The sequence below is a fragment of the Trichogramma pretiosum genome, unplaced genomic scaffold (assembly GCF_000599845.2).
Source record: "Trichogramma pretiosum strain Unisexual culture from Peru unplaced genomic scaffold, Tpre_2.0 scaffold19, whole genome shotgun sequence".
NCBI lineage: Eukaryota > Metazoa > Arthropoda > Insecta > Hymenoptera > Trichogrammatidae > Trichogramma > Trichogramma pretiosum.
This window is the reverse complement of record NW_019641707.1, coordinates 1516700-1541079: the sequence shown is the minus strand read 5'-3', so window position 1 is coordinate 1541079 and position 24380 is coordinate 1516700. Positions and strand designations below refer to the sequence as shown.

The 24380-nt window shown below is 36.9% G+C and overlaps 3 protein-coding genes across 8 annotated transcripts in view; 2 read left to right on the top strand and 1 right to left on the bottom strand.

Moving 5' to 3' along the window:
* LOC106650919 (neutral ceramidase) overlaps positions 1-16318 on the bottom strand; it is a 61161-nt gene extending 44843 nt beyond the window's left edge. The window contains exons 1-8 of one of the 6 annotated variants that reach the window (XM_014369189.2): positions 16088-16318; positions 13920-14231; positions 11877-12066; positions 11550-11693; positions 11271-11447; positions 11052-11179; positions 10793-10991; positions 10135-10341 (exon numbers count right to left, since the gene is read on the bottom strand). In XM_014369189.2, the coding sequence (XP_014224675.1) occupies positions 10135-10341; positions 10793-10991; positions 11052-11179; positions 11271-11447; positions 11550-11693; positions 11877-12038 (1017 nt within the window). In that variant the 5' untranslated portion in view covers positions 12039-12066; positions 13920-14231; positions 16088-16318. The other 5 variants (XM_014369190.2, XM_023463067.1, XM_014369191.2 and 2 more) reach the window with 5 other exon arrangements.
* LOC106650921 (adult-specific cuticular protein ACP-22-like) lies at positions 6535-9379 on the top strand. The gene is made up of 3 exons (XM_014369195.2): positions 6535-6681; positions 7245-7619; positions 8727-9379. Exons 1-3 carry the CDS (start codon positions 6670-6672, stop codon positions 9069-9071), a joined length of 732 nt encoding a protein of 243 aa, XP_014224681.1. The 5' UTR covers positions 6535-6669; the 3' UTR covers positions 9072-9379.
* A 3854-nt stretch (positions 16319-20172) lies between the features above and the next one.
* On the top strand, positions 20173-23945 carry LOC106650850 (serine protease nudel-like). Its single transcript, XM_014369079.2, has 11 exons — positions 20173-20308; positions 20388-20603; positions 20715-20987; positions 21057-21263; positions 21326-21483; positions 21550-21674; positions 21754-22149; positions 22402-22694; positions 22804-22945; positions 23023-23156; positions 23237-23945. Exons 1-11 carry the CDS (start codon positions 20215-20217, stop codon positions 23488-23490), a joined length of 2292 nt encoding a protein of 763 aa, XP_014224565.1. The 5' UTR covers positions 20173-20214; the 3' UTR covers positions 23491-23945.
* Positions 23946-24380: the final 435 nt, after the last annotated feature.

Genomic DNA, 24380 nt, shown 5'->3' with positions numbered 1-24380 from the left:
TTTATAGCCATTATATGTGAACTATTTGAAAAATACAGTATTAGCTCGATTAATAAATAACTTTTCATTCTCAATACATAACTTATTTTAATGTGTGTACTTCACATGTAATGAAAATGAAGAAAAATTTCAAGAGGCATTTACCATTATAATGTTAAGATTTCTGAAATTAAATATTTTTTATGAATGACATTTTTAAATGTCATCATTATTTTTATTAAATTCTTCAGTTTATTTTCAAGTTTGCGTTAAATAAGCCAAAACTCGCTATTTTAAAATGCATTTATAATATCCAATGAATATAGTATGTCATTTCTTCATGTAACAAATAGTAAGAATTTTGTTACTATGTAAGTGCATAACTATGTGCTTACCTTTTTTATGTTTATACTAAATTTTACTAATACCTATTAATTAAAATTTATAAGTTCCCTTTTTACTACTAAAAAAAGTAGTATCCATGATCATTAACTATCGTACATTACAGTTACTACAATGCGTAAAGTATGAACAATTACAAATACTGTACGTTTATATGTATTTATGTAATAATTATTTTTGTAAAGCTTGTAAATGTAAGAAATACCAATAAAAATCAAAAATCAAGAGTACTATTGATTTAACCTTCAACTGCAAAACAATCGAGTTGATGAAACTTTAGACGTAACTGAATTCATTCATTATTGCAGGAAACATAGATTAATAGTACATTTTATTTTCAACTGTAATCGATTATAAAAAAATTTGTGTTTAAAAATTTCACACGACTAGATAGATTTTGTAGGCTAAATGGTTGCATAGTGTATCTTGATAATACATGCAAAAGACAAAACAAGATTGACAAGTGCACTATTACCATCAAACGAATTTCGTTCGTCGTTTAATGCAGTCTGCTTGTTCAATAATTTAAAAAACTTTATATTACCTTTTCATAGATTTAAATTAAACATACACAAAAAAATAATTTTTTTATCTAGGTACCTCTATAAGTGACTCAACTATCTATAAACAAAATAATTACATTCTTTTTTAAATGACGATTCCTTTTTGTGAAAAAAACCTTGAGTGACTCGAGTGACTGAAAGTGATTGGAACAAAATAGATTTCGTCTACTCATCATTACAGTGTTCGAATTAGTCCATGCAGTGCTCATTTTTTATTTAAGTTACTAGGACTTTTTGCTTTGTAAAAATTTATCTTTGAAAGTATAAAAAAATAAACAAACATAACTTTTAATACCTATTTACAATTTTAAAGGAGCACCGAATGTTTAATGTAAAAATTCTATGAGTCATAATAATGTGTTTGTCATTAAAGATATGAATCATTCCTAAAAATTTTCTTGCTTTGATGAATCCGCATCACGTGAATTAAAAAATGCTCTAAGTTCAAGATACAAGCCCTACATTCTCAAGAATTATAAAAAAGAATCAATTGATGCTAAGCGTATGCGCCAAACATAATCAACGTAAACAAACGTGCAAAGCAGATTATAGAACATGATTCATGGCGATCACCTATAAAAAGTGCAATTACATAATTTTCTCAAAAGAGTAAACGTCAACGCCCAGCTCAATGAAACTGTACCGAGGGTATTAGTGTTGCAGATAAATCTTGAGAGATCGAGCAATGGTAGCGTAGCTTTTGCTGATATGAAGCCGATGCATACTTTATGCACGCATTCTCCAAGTGAATAAATGACAAAAGTTTCTGAGATAATTAGCTTGTACGAATTTTAATCACGGGTGCGCATCTTTTTTTATTATTATAACTTCAAGATAAAAGTGTGATTGACACTTTTTTGTCGTGAGATAAACTGCACAAAATTAAAAACATGATTTTAATTTTTGGTTGAAATTAGTAAGATTATTTTTACTTTACCGCTTGCAGATTTACAAAAAAGGTGTTCGCCATCTAGTGGCGGAGGCATAAAATGGTTTAATTATATTTAAAGTGGTTGAAATCTGGTCCAAACTTTATGAAACGATAAAATTTTTTAACATTTTTGGCGTTTTAGAGGTTTATGCCTTAGTAATTTACGACCTCAATTAAATTAAATTTATAATTTTGAATTTAGTAATATTATTATTGATGCTTATACTCAATAATGAGTCTTATTGCGGCTTACTTAGTAACAAGACTTAATTGAATTTAAGATATTTTAACAGTGTAGGTAACAGTCATGTCTTTATGTCATAAATCAATTTTTTGATTCATTCCATTTTCATGTATTTTAATTTTTTTGCATGAATTTTTTTACGACTCATGGGCACCAATCAAACAATTTTTAAATCAACCATAACATCTACAACAAAGGCTTAATTTTTTGTGTAAAATTCAAGAGAAATCATCAATGTCGCATGAGTAATATGTAAAGCTGTATTATTTCATACGAAGCGAAGAAGTATATAAATAACACCGCAATGCAAATTTTGCGTTCAATAATAAACAAACATAGTGTCGATCAACATGATGATTCAGGTAAGATTTACTTTAAATCTATGAATGTAGATTTTGAGAAAATGAATTTTTGTTTAATCTATATTTTGCGTAAAGTTGTTCGACTGAAATCGATTTCAATGGCATTGATCTCCTCACTTTATTTTAAAAAGTCAGTTATCTCCATAGTAAAAATATTTTTCAACAGATACAACTATTGCTAATATTCACATTTTGCATGGTGACGGTAAAACCAAAAGCTGTCCCAACTAGTGCAAAAAGAGAAATTGGCGACCTACGGAGTTCATCTTTATATTCATCAATGTATCTCGATCCAGGATCTATTTCCGGATTGGATTACCCAGACGATGTTGCCAATATTTATTCAAATCAGAACATTGATGGAAACATTTATGGGCCTTATTATGTAAGTAAAAAATCATTCTAACGAATAAATATGATCATACTAAGACAGATGATAAGATTTTTTTCATAAATGCTTCATATTATAAAACAACGATTATTCGTTTTTTTATCCATCTCGAAATGTCGGTACTTAAAAGATTAATTTAACGATATATAAGTACTTAGATTGTGTGAAATGTAATTAGCTATTGATATAATAACCATGATGATAATTTTTTTTTTTTTTTTTTAAATAAAATGTTCAATTGAAAAATTGTTCATTAGTATTTACAAAAATTAGTAGATTGTACTTGAGTTGACTCGCTACATCCACACACAAATTACATTATCAAAAATCAAAATCAATGAAAAAGAAAAGACAGTGTCGATTCTCAACTTTTTTTTTATGTGAAACATCTTTATCGGCGTTTGGCATGAGGGGTAAACTCGAAAAAATGAGCGTCCATCCGTCCGAGCTTGTGCAACTTTGGTAGTATGATTTTAAATTAAAAAAATATTTTAAAAGAATCTTCATAATTCAAAAAAGAAAAAAAGTAGTTTGAAATAAAATGTATCGACCTAAAAAGTATCGAGGTGCATAATGTTAGCATATTCTCCAATTTTCTACGAGAGCAACCCCAATAAAACGATGGAACATAATATCATTAACGGCTATTTCACATTTGCTATGTCTCTGAAAGCATTAAGAAATCAACACAGCAGAAATCGCTATCTCTGTGAATCTGATGAATCACTGAAACAATTGTGCACTTTTCGTGAAAAATAAAAGGCTTCCACAAATTTTAATTTGGATTTCTCTGCGGTAATCAAAAACTTTTTTTTTTAACTAAATCAAATCGCTAGCAACCCAATGCATATTATATATACGAAAAAATATCAAAGATACTAATCTGTACAAAAACACATTTAAATAAAAGACTTGTTGATAAAATTTCACTAAATGGTATTTTCTGTTATTTCTAAGGTAAAACCACAGTATGGTCTTGGATATGGTTACGAATCTAGCGAATACGATGACGACATTGGTCAGAATGAATACTTGAGTGAATTTAGTGAAGGCTACATACCCCGCAGTTTCAATAACTATTATGCTTACGGAAGTGGATTTGGTGGATTATCCAGACACTCCTATTACAACAAGTTTGGACATAACAACAGACATGTCTACTATTGAAAGTCGAGGGTGGACGTGAAATTATAATTGTGATAACAAAAATAAATAGCTGATTATTATTAACACTATGATTTAAATAAAAAAAAAATACTGATAACTGTTTTCTATCTGGAGTGCAAAATAATTCAAGAAAAATTTAGATTAATAAAGTTGTTTTACGTATCTTAAATTTTGATCTTTAAAATAAGAGTAAAATCTTAATGCAAGTTTTTAATTGCTTCACTCTAGAAAAAAAGATTATTGTAATAGTTACTCGGTACACTTCGAAACCATCAAAAGTTACCGCTTGTAAATAATACGTCAAGATTACGGAGAAATATTTTCAGTAGCACAATAGTGTCAAGTAGGATTTATTCATTCAAGTGCTAATATCAATCATCACATATTTTTACAACTAGAAGATGATGACTAGCAATTTTGTACCGCTTACAATACATATTGTAATTCATACACATTATAAACACACAGTATTCGTTTCCACCGAACAATAAAGTGCAGAGGTTGTAAAAAATGACATTCGGAACTAATAACCGTGTGAAGCGAAATGAGCTCAACACCGCGAGCGAGAATCAATAATAATTCCATTTTCTACCGTATCATCAAAACGCGTATTCGCTGCATCGAAAGTTAAGTGCCAATTTATATCTCCTCTGACGTAAGTTAAGTACGTCGACAAGAGGGCTGAGGGATATCGTGCGTCTACCGCCATGCCTTCGTTCTCCGCGCCATAGATAAAAATGTCGAAATCATTTCAACAGAATGAAACATATTTTTTTACGACAAGGGTTTATAGCAAATCGATGGCTTATATATCTGCATGTCTTTTGCAAATCGGCTAGACGCGATGACGGAAACCCCTGACCCAGCGCCTTGACACTCATTCGCTCTCTTTTTTTCCTTTTTTTTTTATATTCTTTTACTTTTCTCACCTCGCCTTCGTCGACACAATCGCCGCGGTTACTGGCCGCAGCGGCGGCGGCGACGGCATGAGCAGCGGCAGACTGCGCGCGAGCGCAACGAGGCGTCGATAACTGACTGCCTGTGTGTCGTAAAACTCGTACAATCCGACGCCCAGCAACGCATGTACTGTTGTGCACCGCGCATAGGATAGTTCTCATGGTTCATAACATAGACTTGAGTCATTCGTGCGCGCAAAAAAAAATAATAATTAAGATGTAAAAATAGTCTTTCTGCGAGGTTTCGTTGCTACGGGCCTTCCATTCATCTCTGGCATTTGTACATAGATTGTTTATACAGGCCAGAGAGCTCACAGTGTGACTGGGCTGACGATATATCGTTACCCTATTACACGGTCGAACGATTTGCTACGGATATGCGTCTTCATCTCGCTAAGCATTTTTTTTTAGCTGCACCACAATGCGATGCACCTTCGAATAAACGTTTAGCGCGTTAAGAATCATTTTCCCGTGCCTAGCATCAATATAGCGAGCAGTATTTGCACTAATTATTAGCTTCTAACGTAATTTTTCTCTCTTTATACCACTGCGTAACAGTGCATTCGTTTTTTTTCTCTGGATGATGTAAAAGGTTTGCACGAAAAAAAAAAATGAAAAATCAAAAGATTAGTTACCATTTTTCATGTAAATATTTTTCACGGCACGCGAGCTTTTTACAAACTACTGAGAGCTTCGTGCACTTTTGTCCAATTAAAAAACCATGACACGATATAAACCAAAATATTTAACTCTCATACCATACCCGATACTTTTTCGCGTTAAAACACTAACTAAGGGTATAAAGATCTCCGTTTCTCGGTGCAGCAGTGCCAAGCTTCATATCTAAAAATTATTATGTAGTCGATGTCGCAGGCTGTAGCGCAGTGCATGCGCGAGAGAGGGTGACACTAAAGCTCGGGATCATAAGTGCATTTATGGTCGAACGCTCTCGGACGCACGAATGTGTATGCGCGCATGTGCTCGAGCATTACCAAGTCACTGCTCTATTTTTTTTCCTCTCGGCGAGTATGTAAGTACGAACACCGTCGTTGTTTTTTTTTTCATCCATCTTTTATCACGTCGCGCACTTTGCTCCCATTCCATTGCGCGCGCGAGCTTCGATATAATAAAACACTTCCGCCACGTCCTTGTGCCTCGCGAGTTCGCGATACGTTGGGTTATTTGGCAATATTACAGGTGTATACGCGTATAATAGACATAAACATCCCGCGCTTGATGTTACCTATATTTAAAAGACGAAGGAGTACAAAAAAAAGCCATGCCAAGCCGCGCTCGTGCAGAGTCCAATGAAACCTTGAATTACACAACTTCCCTGCGCGGAGTGGTGTCGCGCGCGCGCCTATGCTCTGTTGTTGTAGGAGTGTGTATGTATGTGTGAGATGGCAAATCCATGACGGAGGAAGGAATGATAGACAGAACTATAACTGACCGACACACGCCCCGCGACTTCATCGCGTGGACTACTGCTACTACTGCGCTATATATAAAAGGACTGGCCGGCCACGACAAGACGTTCATTATCAGTTCGTCATTTGTGCCTGACTGTTACGCGAGATTACTTATTGTATTTGTTCATTTCGCAAACGCATTGCTGACGTTGTTTTGTGTAAAGTGTTATAAATAATAAATAAAGGCATCAATACTGCATTCAACATGTTTGCCGAGGTACGTTCGAATATATACACTTTTTCGAAAACAACAGTTTAAAGGGGGTAGTTTGATGTATTTTTTCTAAAATTAAATTTTTTAACGAAGTGTGATTTTTCTATTTGATACATTATTAATATGTGTAAATCATCAAAGACTTTTTGAAACAACTTTTCAAAAGTGTCAAACGATACAAACGCGTTTTGTCGAAATTGCTCATTAAAAGTTCAACTGTTTTTCACACCTTCGATACAATGAATAAGTTAAAATGAACTTTGCCGCACTTTAAATGGCTAATGTGTGGGGGATATTTTGCAAATACACTGCGCGACATAGACAGTGAAAAGTTCATTGCCCTACCGCGCGCGCAGGGCTCGTTGCAATAAAAATTCGTATTGTCATTATTAGCTATAAAAACTTCTGACCACGATCCTCGAGTATCCGCGCATGCAGGAGTATGAACTTTGCATACGAAAATCCGTCCTAGCCATTTTTTTCCTGCCGCGAGATAGCGTTAGAAAAAAGCCCGTAGTAGTAGTAAATTCACCTCACGTCATCACGTGCGCTCGCAAAAATTGCAGAGTGGACTTATTTTGACGACGATTTTGTCGTGCGCCTGGGCTGGAACGGTGCCAGTCGTTTCCTACGACGGCGGCGCGGGCTATCTCGAGAACTCGGGCTACCATCACGGCCTGGTCAAGGAGGGTCCCGTCGTGACCCCCGTCTTGGGCATCGGGGATCATTATCAACATCATCAGCCGGCGCTGCACCAAGTCTACGGCAATTCCCTGAACGCCGGCTCGGGCTACGGACTGCAGCAGTACCACCCGACCGGCTACATCGGAGGGCTAAATGGCGTCTATCATCACGGACATCATCCCAGCGAAGTTGCCGCTCTTCATGGCGAGGCTCATCATCACGTCGGCGACGGCGACGGCCATCACGAAGACACTTACGTGAGTAGCAGTAGCAGTGCGCTTTTAGCTTTTCTTACGGCGTACAATCGCATAAAAAGATCCTGCGCACGCGGGGCTCGTGCGAGAAAGGAAAGATGAGTATGCGAGATTTTCCCGACGCGCTGATGCGCTGCTTAACTTAGCGTGAAAACGTTCGCGATAACAATTTTCGCATTTATCAAACGTCTTCGTGTAAAAGCTCGACGCGATATCGCATTTGATAAATTACTCATTTTCGCGCGTACACTTTTTATTTAATTTCTTTTCGAATACGAGATCTTACGATAGGAATCGAAAGTCGATTTTCGTCGGTTGTGTCTGGCTCCGTGTGACCTGTACACAAAATAGTCGAACTGCATGAATACGCTAAATTCGTTTTGCAAAACGCTTTATTATGTACTCGAAAAGAGTGGGTGTACCGCGGGGCAATTCTTAATTAAAGGATCGGATTCTGCTGGCAAGGATATTGTAATCGCGCGCGCCTCGCGACAATTGTATACTCTCTGATGCATGTGAGAGGCCATAGAGCTTATGGGTCATTCGTCGTTGGGAAATTCCAAGTTAGATGTACATGCAGCAGTAATATTATTTTAAAATTAATAGTCACTCCATCGCGAGACCACACGGTTTATTATAATTGCGATTTTATTATTGCGCAAAGGTTTCTTCATCGCTTCGGTTCACTGAAGTGACTCCGAGTTAAAATTTTTTTTAATAGAACGCCGAATATATTCTCGCGCATTCGTTAAAACTATTCTACCATTGCTCTTTCTTTTTTTGTTGATAAATCAAAGAATTTCGAGCAGATTTAAAGCTTTTAAAAGTATTTGCTCAAAGGTTATTGGAGATTTTTTAATTTTTTATCAATTGTAAATTGAAAAATAAGCTTAATGTCAATGAAATGCAATTTTGAGTTATTTTTTAAATTCAGAGCCCAATAACGGAAATAAAGCTTTCGCATCAACGCATTTTATTCGAATATTTGCGATGATTTAATCAGTCAATTTTGAAAATGCGCACTGATGAGATTTAAAAAAATTTTTTTTTCATCAAAGTGAGTAGTTAATTATTCAATATTGAAAACGAATGTATGTATAAATTTTGCAGGCCTACCCGAAATACGCTTACAATTACGGAGTGAGCGACCCCCACACCGGTGACGTGAAATCCGCCCACGAGGAGCGAGACGGCGACGTAGTCAAGGGATCTTACTCGGTCAACGAGCCCGACGGCACCATCCGCGTGGTCGAATACACGGCCGACGATCACAATGGCTTCCAAGCCGTGGTGAAAAAGATCGGGCACGCGGTGCATCCTGCGCCCGTCCATCATCACGCTGCAGGCCACGTCGTAGCCGCCGCGCCCGTTCATCAGTCTCTTATTCATCCCGTGGTGGCGTCACCCGCTCACGGCTACGGCTATGGAATCGGCCATGGATACGACAGAAAGTGAGACGACGACGACGACGACGCGGGCACACCACGATTATATGCACAACGCACAACGCGGCGGTGCGAAGCTCGCTCGACCTCGCTCTCGTAACGTAGCGGCAGATTGATATTGCCGTGTTTTCAAATAACTAGCGACGATGCACTATATGAGTATATATTATACACGTGGACGAGATTATCAACGCAAAGTATTATTTTTTATCCTGTATTTTGTATGTATAGCCAAAGCGATCAAGCCATTCGTTGCCAGCGGTACAGATTCTGTATTCTATTTTACATCGAATTGAATAAAACACTTTTATACAGATATGATTTTTAGTTTAGTTGTATGAATATATCTCAACAACAACATCAACAAAACCAAGAACGTTTATCTTCGCACTTGAAAACGATAATTAGAAGATTCGCGTGCTAAATACAAAACGATTCACTTAATGGCCATCATAACGAGGCAAGGTCTATGAGAAAAAAAAAATAGCTCACTTATTATCAATCATAAAGTTTTTTTCACTTTGTCATTACGTAATTTTGGGATTAAAACATCATGTTCTTAGCTTATCTACGAAAATCTACTAAAATCATATCATGGGTATTTAAGAGTTATAATGTGTTAGTTATGCAAGATAGCAAAATTATATTGTTCGAGTGCTTTGTTACCACTTTATATAGATATTTCGTTTTTTCGCTACATCACTTCATTTCATAAATTGACCATAAATACTAGGCTATCGTGCAATCTTTTTAATGTAAATAAACGGTTTTTTTAGAGTGAAATAAATAATCTAACAATCGATCAATGGGATATCTGAATTAAAAGGTAATATATATTAATTAATACTCTAGAGGTAGTTAAATACTCAAGATTTATTTTGGGAATATTTATCATACCTTCTAAATAAATATTCATTAATGGAACATCCCGATGCATGTATTTTCAATTAAAATGAAGATTAATCGAGTTTGCTATAACTTACGGCTTATTTTGTGATCCAACGGCGAAGAAAAATGCCAATAATTACAAATATTTTGATTAAAAAAATGTTCAAAAAATCAAAAAAACTTACCCATGCTTCGTCGAAGATTTTGTTTGCAATAATTTTCGTACTGTCAAACATGTCTTTTCCAGGTCCAGATGCGAAGCACATCTCTTTCTTGCCTGGACAAGTGTACTTGTCGGAACAAGCCTTTCCTGAGAATTCACATTTAGGTCCGCGTGTGTTTGGTGACACATCCCCCAAGTTCGTAGATGCGAAAGCAGCGACAAATTTGCCCTAAATTCCCAGAAACGAGTCAATAAGTATAGATTATAATGACGAAAGGACAAATATTTAGATATTCACTCAGTTAGCAAAATAGAAATCATTAGCAGAAATCAATTAACTATCTGAATTTCTCAGAACAACAACTTGAATAATTTCACGTTACGCAATATTCCGTCACGTTTGAATATTTAATTAAAATCAAGTAAGGATATTTAGTCTACATTGATTCTCTTAGCGTGTATGCAACCCACCACGCACCAAAGCAAGTTCGACTGTAGTTAACAGGTGCCCGAATGCGTACGAAGATTATATAGCATATAACGACTGTTAATTGAATTTTTAAGCAAGCTTTCGAACAATGAAAATATTTGACGGATACGTTCTATTAATTCATGTGATAGTAGTACTACTTTTTTACTGTTCGTTTCATAATTACGTATTGTATCGTAAAATGTTTCACCTTGCCGACCAAAGCATTTTTGTTCATTCTCTTTTCAAAGAGAACCGATGCGTAACCGACGTTATCGCTCGATACTAGATGGTTTGTATTATTCATACTAGTCGGATGAACGGCGAACCAGTTAATAACGCCAAGCGGCTCTCCGGTCGCTGCGATGAATTGCATCTGCGTCAAGCCCTTGTCAACATCGTATTTGTATCTGTACAGACAATATTTCAGTGCAAGTTCATACATTTTCACTAGAAAACTCAAGACCTACTTGTCTCTTTCTTCTTTGGGATTATTGAGGTAAGCGAAGGGGCTTCTGTTGATGTTGGCTTCCAACACCTCGCCGTGAGTTATAAATATTTTACCGGGCACAATGGAGTCGTGCGCTCTTTGTATACTCTGAAAATCAAAATTAAAACTGTCGTTACATCAACTTCTAGTAATACAGTCAAAGGTAACTCTCGCACATTTTGAATTGTTTGATCCCTACCTTTGTTATGCCATTGACTAGGGCTGTAAACGATTCCTTGATAAAACCATACGTAGAAATATCAAAAAGAACATCCATCATAAAACCTCCTGGACTAGAATGAGTGTGTGTGGCACTGATCATGACATTGTCTTCGCGGTATAAATTGCCGTAAATTGCTTCCAAGTTACGAATCACCTGCAAAATGCAACAACAAAAATTTAAAATCGAATCAATCAAATTTACAATTTTTACTTTGAAAAAAAAAGGTTTTCCAAGAGAACTCGTCAAAAAACTCACCGCATTTTTTGCTCCGTGACCCACCATAGCGCTGTCAACGGAAACGAAGACAAACCTTTGTACATCATCATCGATGATGAATGATCTGGCGAATGTGCGTAAGTGAACTCCCGAGCCTTTTTGACCCATTTGAGCATAGCCCATCTAAAAGTAATAACGAAGTTGAAAATGTACCAAACAAGTTTAAAAAATTAATTTTGTACGGTAATTGAACGTACTAATATGTATTTAAAACACTAATAACTAAGATAAACATAATTTTCAAACAATCGGCTTGCAGCAATAAAATAAAATTATTCCGAAATCAATAATTGGCGGATAACTTACAAAGACAACTTCGGCCACGGGTCCGGTCGTGTCCGCAATACCAACACCGACATTGTATAACGAGCTTGCGGTTGGCGCGAGCACCCCAATTAACAGAAGTATTAGACCCCACTTAGTGCGAGAGGAGCTTAGTTGCAGTTGCGGTAGTTTCAAAGAATTCATCCTGTCCGGTCATTTGTTCTCTCAGCGACTGAAAGGTATCACAACAAAATTCAACGCAGAATGGTTAATCGCTTTGATTTTAGGACGGCCTCGAATTTGTTTTGGGAGGAAATGGATTATATTTTATCGTAACTTAAGATTATATATAGATGTAAAACGCTGATGAAGCTCATTATCAACTTATAGATAAAGAAAAGTTTATCACGCTATTATTATCGCTAATTCGTGATTGTAATGGTGCAATTAACCTGTTAAAATAGAACGTTTTGCTCGCATAATGATTGAATAAATCCATTGATAGATCGCATCGTCGAACGATCATACCAAGGTGACACACATCTAATCGGAGTGTATTAAGATTAAATTTCTCAAGCTTACTACCGGCGGCACACGACTCACTATGCAATAAAATCTAAGAAAATATGAATAATTGCATAATGCAGTCATTGCAGAAAAAATAAATAGCAGCAGGTGCAGCTGAGGTCATTATGAGTCTGTATTTTGTAATGATGTTTTTTCCTTTATTGACACGCAATGAGAATGCAAAAAAGTTGAAAATATTGTGGCGCCACATTTTTTGGGACTCTCGTGGCACATGTTTCGATGATGCAGAGAACAAAAGACGAAAATACTATTAATACTTCTGATAATTATTTACACATCTCTCTTCGATTTTTCTCATTTCAACGATATCATCAACACCGAACGACTTTGTAGTCACACGAGTGACGCTTGTCTCGAGGACCTTAGATAATTAAGTATTGTTTCCAACTGAATCATATTTCTATCGTTACCCTCGGCCAAAATTCAAGTATCCGTTATATGGTAAGCAGAGATCCTGCATACTACTCAAGGATCTTCAAATATTGATCGAAGAAAAACTTGACGAACTAGATAAATGAATTTTTTTTCTTTGACGAAACAGAAGTAAAAAAAATGATGTACCAAGTTAAATACATGATTGCTTGAACCATAATTTTCCATTGAAGGAAACCTTGAAGTAATCTCCTAGAGGGGTTGGGTAAAAATTCATCCATATAGTAATTTCAAATGATCTTGTCACTTGTGAGTTTTGCTTTAAAAAATCCTCGTTCGCCACCTATTAACGATTCATCAATCTTAAACACATCACGAGTTTTGAAATTCAAAATAGTAATTTATTTATATATTATCTAAAAATTTCTAGTTTTTTTTTCAGCAATAATATTAATATCAATACACTTGAATATCCGTACATTTTATTTTTATCAATTCATTCGAGAAAATTGGATTTCATAACAATAACAATGGTAAACATACGCAGTTGCATGGCTCATGAGTCAAGACCATTTGGAATTTTTCACGTATTTGAAACAGCGCATACCCAAGAAAAATTAATTGAATTTTCAATCATCTTTAAACCGAAAGTTACGGCAGCTATTGAAAATTTCAAGATAAATTTTCAATTTATGCTCGGTACAATAATGCATTCAGTTAAGATGAAAAAGTACATACGTAAAGATGCTTTTAGCTCATTAATATTCTCACTGGAAACCACACAGTGTCAATAGTTATTTTGGTCTTTTCCAACTCAGTCGCGTGTTTTTCAATCTTTTTTCTTCACATTCAAAAGAAACGAAAAATGAAAAAAAAAACTGAACGGTATCGCGTTCGTGAGATTGGCTGCACATATATGACAATAACAAACGCCGAAAATTGAAATCGATACGCGAGGAACAATACCTACAACAATATCAGCATCCGGAATATGCTTGCGCGCTGGCCCAACTTTGTTTATCATTGAGAGCCGCTTTCTCCCTCTCCTCTTTCACGTGTGCAGCTGTCGCGATATCTTAGCGTCAACTAGTCTACTACGATGTAAGCCGGTGAGCATATACTTACAATTTGCCAAGTGTATTTCTCAATGTCTCGACATCAGAACGTCGTCGTCCGTTGTCGTCGTCATTTGTTGACCGATCTTTCTCAGCTGATTACTATGCCAGAGTTTGCTGTTATCTCACTCGGCGAGACTGCGATTTTCCTGCGCGCGCGTGAGCGCGTGCTTTTGCGAGTTCGGCCGGTAAATACACTTCCACTGGATCTCGTTGGGTGTACAGCTCTCTGTATCTAGGCGATATGCTCGGCGTAGCTAAAGAAAGTTGAGAGACTCGTTGTCCTTGCTCGATCGATCGCAAAGATGTATGCGAGTCAGATCTGCGAAAAGTAAAAAAAATCACTGAGCGTTGGTTGAGGTTATTTTATTTATTTTTTCAATGTCCAGCGAGAAAAATTATAAACAATGTGAACGTAGGATTGCTTATAAATGCGATGACGCCACTATTTGACCGCTGTTATCACATTAGATTCGTATTCGAAATCGCTCGTTTATTGAGAATGGTGTGCGTTACTCGAGCCTGTCGCAGATATGTATACGTTCATCATTAATCCACAATGCAAACGTAAATGTGACGAGTAACCGATGATCGAACAAAGGAACTTTGCGAGCAAACAAATGTTACCTCTAACACAATGGCTTTTTGTGGCATACAGAAAGATGTTCAGTAAAATAATTTACTCAAATTGTAATGTAATTTCAAAAAAGTTTTTGACTCATGGTTTTCTTGAGGTATCAAAATTTAATCTTATTTAGTTTAAATAGATATGCAATAATATTGAAAAAAGCCACTCTAAAAGTGAGGGCTTATATTCACATTGCATGAGTAGTTAATATAATTATCCTTTAGATTCTGGGATTATCTGGTTCAAAATGACTTTATCGACTTTATTGACTTTATTGATTATCTGATCAAAATTTTATGTTTAAAAACATCGGATTAATAGTTTTATACCACCTTAAGTCACCGACCAACCCCGGCGTAAAGTTAATACTATCATCCTAAATGAGCTCATTTTGAGATCGGCGAAGGGAATAACACGTACAGACAGAAAAAAAATCATCCATGAATTTCCTCGAAACGATGTACCTATTTTTATTCGATCTTTTTTCGGCTTAAGTGCGCTTGACAAGGAAACTATTTCACTCTACACATGATGCAGCGTCAAAGCTTGATACATTGTACGTTACACTCTGTATCTAAGGGTTATTGCACGAGTACAAAAACAAAATAATTCCGCGCAATCTACCAATCATCGAATTGTATCGAATCCGCATTGTAATGCACTCTACATTTTGGTCATATGCACATTTACATAGTATTATGAAACTAAATAAAATTTTTTTAACTGTTATAGTGGTTTGCCGCCCGGTATTATTGGCCAAATCACTAAATTTTTAATTGATACCAAAAGTATCAAAACACACCTATAAAAAATAACTAACCAATGACTTCAAAAGGAAATTTTTTCAGCTTTCCAATGATGGCATCATATTTTTTGAAATTTTCAATTTTCACTGGTAAAATAGCTAAGAAACTTTCAGAGCTCCATACCTTAAAAAAGGCCACTTTTTAGTTTTTTTTATTGTCCCAATCGAAAAATAAATAGTTTTCACCTCGAGTAATGTATATTTTACAGAGTTTATTATTGTTGAAAAGTATTGAAAATACGAAAGACTAAAGTAAGTGCTCGGCCGGTTGACCACCAAGGCCGCGCCGTTTTCAGCGTTGCACGCTATGATCGTATCTCGCACTTACAACATTGTAATTAGATTCGAAAAAAAATAAACTAAAACTATGGTTCTATCGTTTTTTTTTTTAGTTTTTTCATAATAAAGTCAAATATTCCAATAATTTCGTTAAATTTGTTGTCACCATCCGAAAACTAAGAAAATTTCCTATCGAATCCATGAGTCAGTATTTTACGACACTCATACGTAAACTTTTAAGGCGGGTTAGAAATTGCGCGGTTTGGACAAATGATGCCGTGAAACAATTCGAAAAATTTGCCCTGTTATTAGAATAATAAAAATATGCAGTGCATGCCAACCGGTCCGTTCACTATCGACACTGTAACATTTGTTTATAATAGTACAACAGCGCACAATTCAGCACGTGATCCTCTTGTTATATATCATCAGGTGGACTTTACACAGACACTTAACGAGTGTTTACCTACTATATACTGCAGAATGAACTTTTTTGAAGTTTTTTACAATCACACGGGAACAGCACAAAAATATCACGCAAGCACAGACGACTTCTTGGCTCTCCTTTCTCCGCTGATCGACTGACGTGATGCGGCGAAGTCGCATGTGTAGGCAGCATGTACACACTACACATATACACACGCATTATAGGCGCACGCGGTAGTAAGCGGAATCAGCCAGGCTTTTCTCGCTCGCGTACGCAGTATATATTTGGTTGTTGGTGTCTCTCTGTATATATACTCTGCGTGTGCGTTCCGGTGCCTGTCAACTCTGGCCAGGCTCGTGCTCTCTTCGTGTTCGCTGCGACTTCTCTATGTCTCTCGCACTCGCACTCGCAAAAGCGCCCGCAGTTACACAGCTGTGCCTGACGTCACTTCAAACTATGCGTGCAGCACAAAACACGCCTTATATTGTATATGCGTGTGTGCGTTGCATGAGCATACTTATTGTATAGCAGGCTGTAATCTATACTCCACGGATGCGCGCGATCAACATATCTCGTATCCTGATAGTCGTTATGCGAGCGATGCTCTAACGTTTTTTTGGCGTAACTCGTGATTTATTGGAGCTTTTGAGGAACGTACTCAAAGTTTACGACTTTTCGGCATTTTAAATGTTCGCTGAAATAGCAATGCTTAACAATTATTTCGTACAGAGGTTTTTTTACTGAGCTCTACACTTCTTTTGAGACTGATGAATGAGGCTTTATATCTTCTTGTATTCGCAAGAATAATTTTTTGAAACCGACTCTTCATGATGCCGGTCACGTAGCGGAAAGATCGGTATTATAATATTATTCATCGCGCCAACGCTATTTAATTTACTTGTTCTTTTCAGGTAACAATGAATTCATTATTAATTATCACTAATAATGCTTCGATTAAGATTCATTTAGTTAAGTTATTGTTGCTATCATGCAGATTATTATAGCAAAGAAAAGTAATAATGCATTGTGTTAAAAGAGTATGAAGAATAATTGGCACTTGTTTTTCAATATATGTCAACACTTCGTCAGTATTGAGTAAAAACAGGAGGATCGATGAAGAAGATTCTCTACCTACTCGGGGAGAAATAACGCGGTTATATTCCACCCCAGATGTTCATGGAATACTTCCAACCAGTGTTGCATTTAATTGATTAAAAAATTAATCAACGGATTCTGAAAGGTGGTAAAATTATGCATCGAAATACGTGTCGTTCATAGTTGTTAAAATTTTTTGGGGTCGGCTCACACATTCAAAGAGAAAAAATAAATAGTCAAATCTTATTTAAATTTATAACTATATCATTCGAAAGCAATTAAGCCTATAATATATATTAATTTCATCAACTTGTAAAGTGATTTCAGCTAACAGTACACGAAAAACTGCCACTTCCCTTAAGATCTAATGTTAAATGTCCAAAACTTTGAATCTCATTATTTCCCAAGTTTGCACGAAAACCCCAAATTTTTTATACCAAAAATCTTTTAATTTCATAAGCTATCATCGGTTAAATTTTTACTTCCATCTAAAGTTTTTTTCACTTTCGCTACAGCCTCCTTAATACCTCACGATGCGCGGTACAGTTCCTTGCGGCTGTCGTTAAAAGTATACCGTGGACATCTGGGGTGGGATATCACCGCGTTTCTCTCTCCAAGTATTACTAGAAGATTCTCCGATGTAATAAATAAATGATTAATTTATCAAGTTTATTAATTTTGTAATACACGATCGATTGTGAACCATATGACAGCGGTGATTATACGCCCGTGTAGAAACACTTTATTAGCTCATTTTTAAGGAAAGTGTTTCTCTTATGAAACAATAATTGGTAACTCCTCACATAATCACAATGAATCGCGATTTTTGAAAAAAAATTCTTGCATACAGCTACTAAATAAATTACATCATTTTTCAATGTAAAGAAGATCGCTTTCACTTTTGCTGAAACCTTACGCTTTTCAGTGGCACGGTCAAAGACGAAATTTACTCTTGAAATTGTGACATTTGCATTAGACTTATTTCCTCGGGCCAGACACGGATGACAGATAAAGATTATGTATTTAGCACTGACAGAACGTAGCTAAGGATGTAAAGAAATCTTGTCCATCACCTCGCACGTACTCGAAATTCGTAGTTACACATCGCACATTATTACAAGAGCAAATTGAACTTTTTCATTTTCAACCAAGCTTGCAAATACATTTATGATTTATGACAAAAGCATTTCGCATCACTGTGACAATTCAGATAAAATTTCCGGGAATAAAGCCGCTTCCTTTGACACTCGAACTTGACATTCAACAATGACCACGGCTACGGTTGGCCTTGATTTGTGCACTTCATTTATTATTGCATGTTGTATCTTTACTTTGTCGTGCATTAAACCTTCCTACAAGGAAGCAACTACGTGAACTGAAATCGCTATGTAGTCACAGAACCTGGAGAGTATTTTGTGCACCTGTTGTTTCTCTTAGATATGCAAATCATTTTCACAAGAGTAGTTTTACTCACAGAATGTTGTAGAGATTAATTCAGATGAAAAATAATGCTTTGTCAGTAAGTAATCTTCACATAGATATTTTCATAAGTATCAAAATAATTTTGAAAGTAATCTGGTAAAAATACTCAATACTCAAAAACTGTATTTCTCGGACTAGGAAATATTTTCACAAAACAAATTAATTTGCATAGTTTCTGGTGGTTAGATGATACGATTGTATATGAATTGTACCACAAGTGAACCTTCAGTCCTTTTCCTTGATTGAATTTTATTTTTGAAATTTTATTCAAATTTTTCCCATCTACAATGTTTGCGTTTTATGATTAAACTGTTAATTTGCTTGGACGTTGATTTATTAGTGGAATTTTTTACAATTACATTCTTAATTTAATTGTTAGCTTGATTGGATTTTAATTTTTTCGTGCTATTTTGTTCAAGTTTTTTTGTTTTTCTTTGAAATAAAGAATTTATTTCACGAGTACTCCGACAAATCAACATATTCGATGTTTTGAGTAAATTTTTTAAAGAAATAATTACCGAAGGCAGTTTTGTACTTTGAAAGAAAATGCGAAAAAATGTATAGATACTCAGATTTTTCATAAAATTAAGAATAAATCCCCCGTAGACGTGAACGCGTACACGTCCACGCGCGTATACTTGCGAGCTTGCGTAACGCGTGCGCGCGCGAAACGAATATAACTTATAAGCGCGAATATACATTCCCGATGGACGCGGCACTTTCGCGAATACTTTTCTTCCTCGACGTTGGCGTAGCGTATATCGGGTAACAAGAGCAAAACCAAAAAAAAAGAGAGAGAGAAAAAAAAATTACTCAGCCAAGTCGTTGGCTCGTATCCGTTGAAGCTCTCTTGATTGCACACACACGCACACACCAATTGGAGCGCGCGCAAAATACACGTGCGTGCGCTCTGCAGCCTTATCGCAGGCGCTCGCTGATTAATGCCAAGACTGGAAGAACTCGCCCGACCGCTCGTGTATAATAGTCCTTGCTCCGCGAGTGTAACATTACATATGCAGTGCGCGCGCGGGGGGTTTGGAGAAAGTATGTACAAGAGAAGCTGCTTGCTCCCGTGACTATTGCACAATTATTAATGTCATGTTTAAGCGCCATACATATATACGAAATTCTTGAGCTTATGCGACTGGTCATTAGCTTATGTGGCAAATTGGATTAGGATGCGAAACATGAGAGATATCGATTTTTCGAGATTGATTCGATGTGTTTTAACGTGAAATAACTATCAAATACATAAAGCACGATACCCTCTTTCTCTCAAATGCTACAGTGTCCTTCAAACATACGGTAAACAAAGTACGGCTTTAAATACTCTTTTTTTTTATTTTTTGAAAGTGTAATTTTTGCTAAATTAACACTTTTTGCCTCGAATTCAATAGCTCGAATTTTATTAATAAATTCCTTAATGTATTTCGAAATTTTCAAATAGCGTCCGTCCAATAAATTTTGCTTATGCTGGCATTTGATTGATTCATTGACACTCAAAATGAAAACGCAATAAAAATATTGCAGTATTACTTCGACTTGTATTGAAATCGCATCGAAACGTATCACTTCAAGTTTTGAGCATAATGAAAATATTAAAGGTTTTTTTTGGTTTTTGGTTATATTGGATGTGCTTTTTGTGTTGCTTCAAATTAGTTAATTCAATATACGTTCAGCCTAGTAAGTATCCTAGTTTCGATGATATTGGCTAACATTGTGCTACAAAGTTTGGGTGTAAAACTAAAATTTTTTCGTGTAGACGACAGTATAACTACCAGCAATTTACAAAATGAACGACAAGAATCAAACAGGTGGGCAAATACATCGATTTTGCTCCGCCCGATTAATCCATCCGCCTTGTCTTCATCGGCCCATATAAAACCTTCAACGGTTAATGGTGATGAAAAAACATCTCTATCAGCTGTACAAAAAAGGAGCCAGCAGTTACCAATCAATCCTTGGCTCTTGCCACAAGGTATGATACATCTTTTGCATAAAATTAAAAATCGAATAAAATTTTCAATTCTATTATCAACCTCATCAAACGTGGCAAACACTTCTGAATTTGCTGTTACACGCGCTACAGCTGTATTTGCCCTGAATTGTAATCCACGAGGATCCGATGGCAATCGTCGGTTGGCGACAAGAGATGCATCCCCAATTAGCCAATCAAGCTGGGCACAGACACCACCGGGGTATTATTGCACTTATGTACCAGTGCCACCTACCTATCAAGTACCCATGATGCCTTGGTTCGCTGACTACTATCAGGCAGCTTTTGGTCAAAGCATGAGTCGAGATGTCGAGGGACTTAACAACAAGCTGGACCAATTAAATCCTTACGAAGCAATGTCGAAAGGTTTTCTTTGCGTATTAAAATTTTTGAACACGATTCTTTAACAATTTATTTAAATGAATAATTTTTTAGCTCCCACAAGTGAATGTCCATTAAATTTTTATAAATGTCGAGGAAGTGCGCAATGTGTGCCAAGAAACGTGTGGTGCGACGGAGTTGTCGACTGTGCCGATGCTAGCGACGAAATAAAATGCACTTGCAGAGATCGGATCGATCGAAAACGACTATGCGATAATTATTTCGACTGTCCTCATGGAGAAGACGAAATGGGGTGTTACGGTAATGATTTTTTTTAAACAAACAAGCAAAGGATAATTTTCACTCGCACAATCAAATTTCAGGTTGCTCCAGACATTCCTTCAGTTGTCTAGATTTCAATTCAGACTCTCTCAGTTGCTTTTCAGCCGAGCAACGCTGTGACGGAATTAAACACTGTGTCAGCGGAAGGGACGAAGAATTTTGTACTATTTTGACTCCTTTTGCTTCGGACGACGCAGAGGTAATAAAATAAATTGTCTTAAAAATCAGTGAAAATACAATTCAAAACTCAATCTATGTCAAGCAGGTATTTCCGATTGGTTACAATCTCGGATTTCTTCGCAGAAACGTCCAAGGCAAATGGTATCCAGTTTGCGGTCCCGTCACTAATTGGGCGAAGGATGCCTGCACTTATGAACTCGGACAATCAGAGTTTGTTTTTTTTCTTCGTTTACTTTTAATCAACTCACCCGGTACGTCTCATTAAATAGCAATAATTTTTATTCAATAGCCAACAGCCCATCGTCGATCTGGTGAATCTGCCCACCTACAGCGACTCGACGGTGTTCGCCACGGAGTTGGGCTCGGAGACGAAACTCGTGACCGGCTGCTCGTCGCAAGTGACCTACGTGCGCTGCCAGCACGAGCCAACGGGCCATCGTCACGTGGCTAGCGGCAGCGCCGCAGCGCTGCAGAGCATCAACGACTTCAGCGAGATAATTCTCGGACTGACGGCTCAATCAGCCGGCAAGAGCGATGATCCGGTGTTGGGCATCGTCGGTGGCCACGACAGTTATCCCCGAGCTTGGCCCTTTATCGTGGCCATGAGCAAAAACGGACGCTTCCATTGTGGCGGCGCCATACTCAGCGCCTACTGGATACTCACCGCCGCTCATTGTCTTTACAGGTGAGTAATCGTTTTATTTCGCGGGGACTACGGGCACGCGAGCTTTAATACATAAGAGTGTGCCTATACGCGTCGAGTGGCTCACGATAGCGATATAATTCACGATGTTACGCGCCAGAGCGTTATACAACTTTTTTTGTACTCTTTTTCACGAGGATATCATTCACGTCAAATTTTTTTTTTTTTTGCGAAAAAACTTACACACAGAGCGAGAAGGAAAATTAATGTAATTTTTGTGCATCGAATCGGTAGATACGAGGGCAACTACTACGAGATCGAGGCGGGCATGCTGCGACTTTCTTCGTTCGCGCCGTCTCGCCAGACTCGTCGTCTCGACGGTATAATACTTCACGAGGCGTACGACCCAATCTTTTTGCGCAACGATATAGCCCTCGGATTACTTAACGAGCCGCTGTTGTTCAACAGCTGGGTCAGGCCGGTAAATCTGCCTAATCCCGAGACGTACTTTTATCGCCAAGAACCCAGTCACGGCGATCTTTGCGTGGCAGTGGGATGGGGTACTCTCTCCGAGGGCGGTCGAGAGCGTGAGTGAAATTTATCGATTTTGTACAGTGCACAGCTTTGGTACAGCTCAGCGACATCGTAACCGAGAAAGTAATAATAAATTGCCGTACTATTATTCTGTTTTTCCAGCTGATCATTTGAAAGAGGTCGAAATTCCGATAGTCAACTGTAAACGCCCGGAAGATATCAACAGTGGTGAAATTTGTGCTGGTTATCGTGCTGGCGGTCGAGACGCTTGTCAAGGTGATAGCGGAGGTCCTTTGATGTGCCGGTAATATAATCAATTAATTATGTTGACTTTGAAACTATTGGATAAAGTTAATTTTTTTCAATGTTATCGTTATGCAGGAGAGGCTCTGGGCCGGATGATGAATGGTACGTAGGAGGCATTGTAAGTCACGGCATCGGTTGTGCTAAACCGAACGAACCTGGTGCCTATACCAAAGTTTCTCACTACATACCCTGGATAAATTTTCACATTCGTGAGTTTTTCGATACTTTTAAAATAAGATATCCCTCACAAATTACAGAAAAATCATCTGTATCGCGTCGTTCTAAACAGGCACCCGACAATCCCCCGTTATGGTCTATCCAAGAACTAGCTGTCCGGGCTTTAGCTGCAATCGTCCGCAGGCCAAGTGCTTAGCTCCTCAGATGCAGTGCGATCGCATTGCCGACTGTCTCGAAGCGGAGGACGAGGAAAATTGTCCGTTCGACGACTATGTGCTCGGAGCCTCGAGAGATACCGTATTGAAGAATAGGTTGCAGTCGGACGTTGCGGCCAGATCGTCGACGATTAGTCCGATTAGTCTTTGAATTCGAAAAATAAAAAGAAAAGCAGCGGACGGGTGGTTTTAGATGGTATAGATTTTTTCCATGTATTTCATGTGCAGTGCTTCGTTGCCAAGAGTGTTTTTCATCCGTGATGAATCAGCATTGCTAGAGTGTAATTTAATCTCAAGGACGATCGATGGTTGAGATTGTGCATCAAGTAATTTTAAATTAATTCGCGCTAGTTCCAAAATATTTTTGAGTTGATTTTTATACAAATGTAACATTTTTGCTTAGAAATGACTAGTTTAAATGACTGGACGTACACTAGGCCAAGATATAACGTTTTTTTTCAAAATTTTATAGCCTTATTATGTCCCACATTTTGTGCATTCAAGTGCGAACCTCCCAGCAAGCAACATTTCTTCCGTAACCAACAAGAGAAAATAATGGCGGAGCATAACGACGATTATAATAATCGAAGATAGCGAGGAAAATGATAACATCTTACCAACGGAAATCGTACTCAAAAATCCAAACAAAACAAATCAACTAGTAATTTAATTTTTTAAAAACCTTATTTTGACTTATACAATCATTTTTACTTTGTCACTTGCTGATTTACAGATATTAATACTCGACATCTAGTGGTAGAGTCTGAAAATGATATTACCGAATTTAAAGGGGTTGAAAATTAGTTTAAATTTTTCAACACATATGATTTGTCATTTTCAGGTCATTTAAAACGCGCTTTATTTTTTAAATGTAACTTTAACAGAAAAATCGACAAAAACCAACTAATTAATGGTCATGTATTATAAAAAATTCAAATGGTAATTTTTTTGGCATCAGGACATAATTAATATTAAGAATTTCTACTAGGGCTATTTATCAAGTTATTGAATTTCAATGCAATGAAAAATTTGAATTGGCCA